The following is a 9,015-nucleotide window of genomic DNA, read 5'->3' as shown; positions in this document are numbered from 1 at the left end:
CTTCTCTTAGGAAATATTATTGGAAGGCATTGGATTAGCTTCCACTGTTATGCTGATGATACCCAGCTATATATCTCATCAAAACCAGACGATACAGCTCAATTGGCTCGGATAACTGAGTGTGTTAAAGAAATAAAAGACTGGATGACTCATAACTTTCTATTATTAAATTCTGATAAGACAGAGATTTTGCTCATCGGCCCAAAAATCAGTACACAGAAGCTCCAGCATTTCAACCTGCATTTAGAAGGATGTTCTGTAACTACTAACCACTGAGTTATTTTAGACATCAACTTGTCTTTTAAAAATCATATCAACCATGTTACAACAACCTTATATCTGATGCAGAGAAGCTCATCCATGTGTTCATGACCTCCAGACTGGATTATTGTAATGCATTCCTAGGTGGATGTCCTGCATCATTAATAAACAAACTACAGATTGTCCAGAACTGCATTCTAGACTAATTGCCAGAGTTCTCACAAGGTCGAGAAAATAAGATTATATATCCCCAACCTTATCATCCCTAAACTGGCTACCTGTTAAGTTTCGAATCAACTACAAACTACTGCTACTTACCTACAAAACACTAAATGGTTTAGCTCTCAATTATTTATCCAGTCTTCTAACACGCTACAATCCGTTACGCTCCCTGAGATCTCAAAACTCCAGACTTCTAGTAGTTCCTAGAATAGCAAAGTCCACTAAAGGTGGTAGATCATTCTCACATTTAGCTCCTAAACTTTGGAATAGTTTTCCTGCCAGTGTTCGGGGCTCAGACACACTCACCCAGTTTAAGTGCAGATTAAAAACTTATATTTTTAGCAAAGCCTACACATAACACACATTACATCATAACTTTGTGCTCAAGTACATTTGATCACATGCACATTATCAACTTGTGCTTTTAATATCATGAACAGCAGCTACGCTAATTCCTCGCCACTGCTTCTCTTTTTCCACAAATCTCGAGGCATCCTGAGGTTGCTCCAGCCCCAGTCACGTCCCACCTCATGAAGATTGTGGACCTTTAAAGAATTAGATGCCGACCCCGCAAACATCCCGAACCATCTAGAGACATACCAGCGCCAATTGGATCCCACTTCATGTGGAGTTTGGACACTTTAACTCTTTGAGTGTTTAAAGGCTCTGACATGGAGAAGCTGGTGTTGGATCTGTGATGATCGCAAATGTTGAGCTATTTTATGAGTTGCTCAGTAGCTCCTAGTTTTATAACAACAAATGACTGTAAAAGACTGTAGAAAGAACATTACTCATAATCCTACACTCCAGTGCTCATGTTAATTCTCTCTCCAGTGTTCTGGATTGTTTTGAGACTATAATCACAGTCTTGATATCACCCAAATGAGGATGGGTTCCCCTTTTGAGTCTGGTTCTTCTCAGTTTCTTCCTTATAATATCTAAGGGAGTTTTTCCTTGCCACAGTCGCCATGACTTGCTCATTAGGGATAAATAAATATTTTTAAAAGATTTGAAAATATATGAAAATATACAGACAATGATGCATGTACAAAAACATAGTTCTGATAGTATTAACATAATATAACTAGCGTAATATGATTGGTTTCTATTAATATCAGTGGCTACGTTTGACACATAATGTATCAGGGGGTCCTAGCCCCATGTCTCTATCGCCTAAGGGTCCTTGACCTAAAAAACTTTGAAGAGTACAAAACTTCTGCAGATGGCCGCAGCCTTTCCGCGCATGCGTACTTGCATTACCGTGTCTACTCTAAAAGGGGCGGGGCTAACACAGGTGCATGGTGACGTATTTCAAACATTCCGAGCATCATGGCGGCTGCTATTTCCTCTGAGTTTTTTTTTTTTTTTTATAATGAATGCATTTGTGCCTCTAGTGGTACAGGTATTCCCATTAAAGTGGCAGACAGAATTTTGTCTAAATACGTATAGTTTGGGGGAATAGCTTTAAACCTTCCACTCTGTATCTTTGACAGACTGTTCTGCAGGTGGCTGCAGGCTTTTCGCGCATGCGCACTTTCACACGTTTTAAGAGAGGCGGGCCGGTTCCATAGTGACGCGTTTCAAACAATCGGCGCATAATGGCGTCCGCTTTCGAACGTTTGCTAGCAGAAATAGCCGAAGTTGAGGATCCAATCGAGGGACTCAGGAGCCTAAGGACAGCTGTTTTGGCGACCCCTGCTATTCCGTTGAGGGAAACCGTTTCTATTGCGCAGCTGGGAATCATTTTCTCGCTGCTGAACACAAATGACAAGTACGTTTTCAGATAGCTGAGTCAGCGTACGGCCTCCCGAATGGATCACTATTTGGCAGGAGATATACAAACCTATGTACTTGCATCTCATGCCAAATAGTAATTACTTATATAGATAAAAAGTTCATTCTTTAATGTAACCAATAATAAACTTTAGATTTTTCCCTAATAGTCATAGTGTTAGAGAGTGAGACAGAGGTTATTTAATATTTCGTGCAGGAAACCTACCTATACCCTAATTAGATCCTGATAAACAACCCATACACTATGAGATTACATCATACCATATGTACTGCACAGATTGTCCATGATCCATTTGAGAGGGTGTAATTAAATATTATTAACTTATTATACACTGAATTCAAACATGACAGGTAGTGTGTGTGTGTGTGTGTGTGTGTGTGTGTGTGTGTGTGTGTGTGTGTTTATAGGGAGCAGATAGATGTGTGTGTGGAGATTTTGGGAAGGGTCTTGGAGGTATTGGACCCGGCTCACCTGGCCTTCACCTACAAATTGGAGCTCCAGAGTGGACTTAACCATCCTAATGATTCTGTCAAACTGCTCTCTCTCACTCAGGTCAGAAGTATGTTCCACCCGGCATTCACATTAATATTTCTCTATTTTCTTGAACAATTTTTCTTTCTTTCTTTCTTTCTTTGCAGATCAGGCGTGTGCTTGGCAATGCTGATGGGGTTAAAGAGCTGACAAATAATCCTGAGATTTTACAAGATGTGATCCAGTGCATGGTGGCAGACAGTATAGGTGTATCTAAAGAGGTATGGTGAGCATGACGTATTCCAGTTCTGATTGGATTTTTTTTTACTCCAAATATTCCTTTCAAATATAACCTTTTCAAATATCCTGATTTTTTAACATATGATATTTGTTTGCAGACTGCCATGGATTTGAAGTAAAAACAATTTTTTTTTAGCAATATTTAGAGGCCCAAATACATTTAAATTTAAGTTTATTTTTATAGTGTTGTTTTTTTTCAATGGACATTGTCTCAAAGCAGCTTTACAGAATGTAAGATTTATAGAACAAAAATTAAAATGGTCAGAGGAAGAAATCTTGAGCGGGAACCAAACTCAAAAGGGAACCTATCTTCATTTGGGCGACACCGAGAGTGTGATTATAAATAAATAAAAATTAAAACACCGGAAAGTGAAAAATATAATGAGAACTGGAGTGTAATGTGAAATACAACAGTGATTGTATATTTGTATTTTCCTATCTCAGAATCTACCACTATGATTAAAGTATTTTAAAATGAAATGTAACTTGTTTAAAATACCTTAAACAATACAATACAAGATTTTATTCAAGAACTCGAATATCCAGTGCTTCAATTTACCACTAACTTCCTAACAGAATACAGCTTTTTTGAACAACAGAACAGGAGTTCAAAACTACTGTATTAGTTCCACATCTGTACTGTCCTGTAAAATGCTGATCCTCCTCAGATGTGTAAGGATATGCATTATTTTAGTGCTAAAACATATCATGTTTTACTGACTAGTTTTGCTCATTTAAAGCAGCAAATTTGTTTTTGCTTTTCTTTTAGGCGATATCTGCCCTCAGCAAGCTAACTGACACAAAGGCAGGGCTTGATGCTCTGTTTCGCTCTGATTTGTTGGAAAAACTAAAAAATGTGATGGCCGTCAGCGACATTGTCAGATACAGAGTGTATGAGGTGCGTATCAGTAGTTAATTCGGCGACACAATGTACCTGTTTGTACACATTGTCACACTGTATGTGGACATGTATGTATCGTGTGTGTGTATGTGTCTGCAGCTGGTGGTGTTGATCTGCTCCGTGTCCCCTGTCTCACTGGGTTACTGTGCCAGCAGCAACATTGTCTCCAAACTACTCGAGGAGCTGACTGGAGATGATGTTCTCCTCAGGTAGCGCACACCTCACACTCCCTTGTTATACTGTAGTGTTAAGCCAAGTAGGTTTTTATTCATAGTAACAGTGGGGTGAAATGCTGAATGCAAGCGCAGAACACATGGTTTGGTGTGTCAGATGCTCCTGCTTTATAATCAGCTTAATTTGCAGCACAATCGGCCCCTGCTGATTAAGTAAAAGATGCCAAACATTGGCCTGAATAATCGGCTGGCCAATCAGTTAGTTTACCTTTAATTGGGTATTAAATATTTTCTGGATAGGAAGATCCTTTATATATAAAAAAAATAGTTGATTTTTCATATGACTTTTACATTATTTTCTGTGGGGTTTTTTTTGGTTTATTATATGTTATTTAAATGTTTGGAGCATTTGTTATGACCAATTGTAGTGTGTGTATAAAATCACTTCACACCTCTTTCTTATTCAGAGTGACAGCTATCGAGATGGTTACCAATCTGGCTCAGAGCTATCATGGCCGTCAGTACTTGGCCCAACAAGGAATCATGGATAAAATCTACAACATGATTGTGGCTGCAGAATCGGATCCCTTCTCTAATTTCTACCTGCCAGGTTTGTGTGCATGCTGTCACGCATGCTTATTGTATTCTGAATGCACAGTTAATTTCTTCCAGCCTGGTTAAATGTGTTGAGTTGAAGTGTGTCTGTTTGTGTTTGCAGGCCTGGTGAAGTTCTTTGGGAACCTGGCCATTATAGACAGCCCACAGCAGGTGTGTGAAAAATACCCAGCATTCCTCAACATGGTGTTTGCCATGGCAATGTCCCCTGACTCCACACAAATCCCTGTTGCTCTGGATACACTGGGAGTGTTGGGTGGCACTGTTGAGGGCAAGCAAGTTCTGCATAAAACAGGTTTGTCTCAGATTGTTTTGCTGATGTGTGCACATTCTCGTGAAAATTATCTTTTCTATTATGTATCTGACTTTGTGTGTGTTTTAATCATCCTCTGCTTCTTAGGTGAACAGTTCAACACTGTGGTAAAAAGAATGAGTCGTTTAGCCCAAGATGGAGCTACTGAACTTCGAGTGAGGAGCCTGGAGGCCATTGCTCAGCTTTTGACATTACCAGTATGTGTATTTGTGTGTGTTTTCTGACATTCAAGTTTAACACTGTATAGATTCGTGACTATAATTTTCTTTTTGTTGGATCTTTATTTAGGGTTCCAATAATTTTGGAATTTATATGCTGAGACAGTTTTATAAATTGTTCTGATCAAAACAACATTAGACAATTTTTGAGCTGTGTGTAGTCAAGCAGAACACACAAGGACTTGCATTTTCTAATTTGCACAGACACAAAATCTTCTCTCCAAAAAATCCCTAAAGATGAGACAAAACACTTTTTTAGTTGGAGACCAAGCCATATGGTACTATGGCAATGAACAGACATTTCTGCTAAGAAAGCCCTCAAAATGGGAGCCACAGATAAAAAAAAAAAACCCACCAAATTAGTCTTCAAACCAATAATAAATTCTTCATCTAAAAAAAAAAAAGGGCAAACGGAATAAGACCAGTGCACAGAACCCAAGGTAGATCAAATCCAGCTAAAAATAAAAAACAAGTCCTCAACTTTCATGTTAAATCCAGACATGACCAGATCCATGACAAAAGATGCTATATTGGACGCTTCAGACTCGCACATGTTTTCCAGCAAAATGGAAAAATATCACGTGACCAGTGCAAAACAAACTAATGGACTCTTAACAACACAAGCTAGCATTTTTACTCAGAAAGCACGTATGTAGGCGTTTTCCAAAATGTATTACCAAAGAAACTACTGGAATGCGTATGGAGTATTAAACTGAAGGACTCCATATAACTACAGTTTTTTGCAACAGTTGCAACTCTGTAAGCCTCTGTTCCCATATGTCCCATCTTATTTACCCTGATCCTGACATGCAAATAGTAATTGATTCTGGCATAGCATTGAACAGTTGTGTGTAGCTCTCTCAAAATAAAGTTGAGTTTTCTAAAATAGGAAGGACCAGATTTAAAACTTTGTGTTTGTCATGCAGGTGGAGCAGCAAACTGATGACCTGTTGCTCTTAACAGAGTCATGGCTCTGTTCTCTGAGCTCAGATCCAATGGAAATGATCAAGAACATCAGCACCCAGCCATTCCCTGAGTTACACTGCAGTGCACTACACATATTTACTGTAAGTGTGTGTGTGTGTGTGTGTGTCTCCTATCTAAAGCATGTTAAACAGCATATACTTGTATGCCATAAAAGGAGCTAAAGTAGTTATAGTATTATTAGGGCTGTCAAAATTAATGCAATAACGCAAATTCATTTTAACGGCAGTGGTTTTATTAACGCAAAATTAATGCAGCACGCATTTTTTTTTTTACCATTTTTTATTAGAAATATAAATAAATATATAGGCGAAATTAACACGACACATTTATTCTCGGTATATATATATATATATATATATATATATATATATATATATATATATATATATATATAATAACTCCACCAAAAAAAAAAAAAAAAAGTCTAATTACTATACATTTGTTTCAAATCAAGCACCGCAATCCGCCATAGTGCACACATCCACCAATTAAAACCGTCTGTGTGGAAACATAGCAAATGTTTCACTTGGTGTTTTGATGATTTATGTAATTTAAAACAGCATAATTACATTAAAACATTTACAAGAATATTTTGTCTTCATGCTCTATGTTGAGGCTGATTTCACTAATAATAAACATATATTTGCATAAAGCATCTGTATTTGTCCAATGCAATGTTGATTAAAGTATTAAAAACTTAAAAAGAATAAATTTTAAGGTACATTTAGAACAGATAAAAATGTGCTCAATTGAGAATCAATTGAGAATAGATATTTGTATCGCCTGACAGCCCTAGTATTAACATTATCCCTTACCAGGAGAGGTGATTAGCAAAGGTGCAGAGATATATATTATTTATTTAGTTATTTTTACTGCCAAACTGTAGACCATGCAAATATACAAAATAAAGTCTTTTCTTGCATTTCGAACTACAGGCAATTGCATGCCAGGCTTGGGGCCAGCGGATGATGATGTCATCACCAGGATTTGCTGAATGGGTGGTGGAGCGCTCTGTTAGCAAGGGGAAGGAGGTGAAAGACTGTAAGTTTGAGCTGGTCGGTGCACTGTTGAGCTCACCTAGCACACAAGAAATCTTTGGCGCTCAAAATTACTTGAAGCTGAAAAGATACCTAAAGGAGGGGCCCTATCACGTCGAGGCCATAGCTTCCGTCACCACCGAGGGAGCAGACTAATGTAAAAAGCCAAACATTTCATACTGTTCATTCATTTACAGAAGTGTAGTTCTTTTCTATTTGCATAAAGACTTTCAGAACTTAGTACACAACCCAATACATCTTAGAACCACAGTCAAATCTTCTGGGCTTTTTTTGTATTAAAATATTCAAGATTAAACAAATCTCACACCACATCCCATTAGCTTGCCCACCAGGCAAGTAAAACCTAAGAAAAATAGCTAATCTTAATGAAGTATATTTACACAATGTGCTTCACAAAATACATTAGAATGCATCTCAGTAATAGCTAGTTAAATAGCTAGTTATTTACAATGATGCGTTTGAACTGATAAAATCTCATATAGGGGATGATTTACACAGTGTATTTTAAAGTCATTAGAAAATTTGACTTTTCTTTGTCTGGTTGAACAAGAAAAAAAAAGGGCCATCATTCTGATCTTACTTGTTTGAAACCGTAAATTATATATAGGATGATTGCTACTGATTTATCTTCTACTGAAACGGTGTAAATTTTTAATACACTATAAACCACACCACTATCAGTTTTATAGAAATGTTGGTGGGTAAAACTGGACATGCAATGACAAGAAGAGACAAATCTGGAGTAACATCTGGTCACTTACTAGTGTAAACTCACAAATTGCTGAAAAATGTTCTAAAATGCTTTAAATACACATCTAACCCCTGATTAACAGTGGTGTTCATTTACCAAAAGTGATTCCAAGTGTAAGTCATCTACACATCATTGAGTAAAGCACTAGTGTTTGTGTTACTTGTTGGGCTAAATTGGATGTGGCACTCTTTTATATCTTTGTTACTGTTTTTTTGCTATTAATTTATCTGGTTATATTTTTTTCTGCTGGTTGATTTCATCATTGAATTTGGTTGTTTTTGAATTGGTGTGGTGTTCATAATAAATTATTTTTAAGAAATCCATTTGGTTTCAGTACTGAAAATCCTCTTTCCTGGTCGACATAAAAGACCGATATTAAACTGCTTGAAGGGTTACAAAGCAAGCCCTATGTTTCTCCTTCTTATATTCTGCTTATCTGGACACCAAACGCATGCCGAAACAGCACTTGGTTCAGCACGGTATATCAGCTTTTGTGTTTTGATCATTCAATAACTGAATCATTCAGGTGGTTATTCACCTCTGCACATTTAAATGGTGTAATTATCCTGTTTATAATTTAAATAGATTTTTGCAGTGCAATTGTGCAAATAGATAACAAATCATTAATAGTAGAGAAGGAATTTTTTTGCCTTTACTAATAATAAAGCTGCTTATTTGTTATTTCTTCTCTGGTTCATAAAATTTATCCAGTGATTCGACCTATTTCTCAAAACTGTCATTACACCCTGTGTATTACATGACATGCAAATATCTATTTAGTTAAAAATTATAATCAGGATATGTTTAATATAGATTTCTCACTATGTATGCAATTGTAACTGTTACTATGGTTACATTGGTTTATTGGGTAGTGTTTTTATTTAGAATGTGATCAACTGTCCGGAAATGTGTACATTTAACAGTTTGATTACACACGTTCCAGCCAATCC

The 9,015-nt window shown here is 37.0% G+C and overlaps 1 protein-coding gene across 1 annotated transcript; it reads left to right on the top strand.

Moving 5' to 3' along the window:
• The first annotated feature begins 1,773 nt into the window (after positions 1-1,773).
• psmd5 (proteasome 26S subunit, non-ATPase 5) lies at positions 1,774-8,746 on the top strand. Its single transcript, XM_083565335.1, has 10 exons — positions 1,774-2,254; positions 2,686-2,830; positions 2,917-3,030; positions 3,819-3,947; positions 4,050-4,159; positions 4,591-4,733; positions 4,842-5,033; positions 5,139-5,248; positions 6,196-6,336; positions 7,192-8,746. Exons 1-10 carry the CDS (start codon positions 2,082-2,084, stop codon positions 7,447-7,449), a joined length of 1,515 nt encoding a protein of 504 aa, XP_083421461.1. The 5' UTR covers positions 1,774-2,081; the 3' UTR covers positions 7,450-8,746.
• The last annotated feature ends 269 nt before the right edge of the window (positions 8,747-9,015 follow it).

This window comes from Silurus aristotelis (genome assembly GCF_946808225.1).
Source record: "Silurus aristotelis genome assembly, chromosome: 16".
Taxonomy (NCBI): Eukaryota; Metazoa; Chordata; class Actinopteri; order Siluriformes; family Siluridae; genus Silurus; species Silurus aristotelis.
This window is presented reverse-complemented; position numbering and strand designations above follow the sequence as displayed.

Coding starts and splice junctions, on each gene's coding strand:
- psmd5 (XM_083565335.1), top strand. CDS start 2,082: ATGGCGTCCGCTTTCGAACGTTTGCTAGCAGAAATAGCCGAAGTTGAG. Junction 2,255..2,685: donor CTGCTGAACACAAATGACAA/GTACGTTTTCAG, acceptor GTGTGTTTATAG/GGAGCAGATAGATGTGTGTG. Junction 3,031..3,818: donor GTATAGGTGTATCTAAAGAG/GTATGGTGAGCA, acceptor CTTTTCTTTTAG/GCGATATCTGCCCTCAGCAA.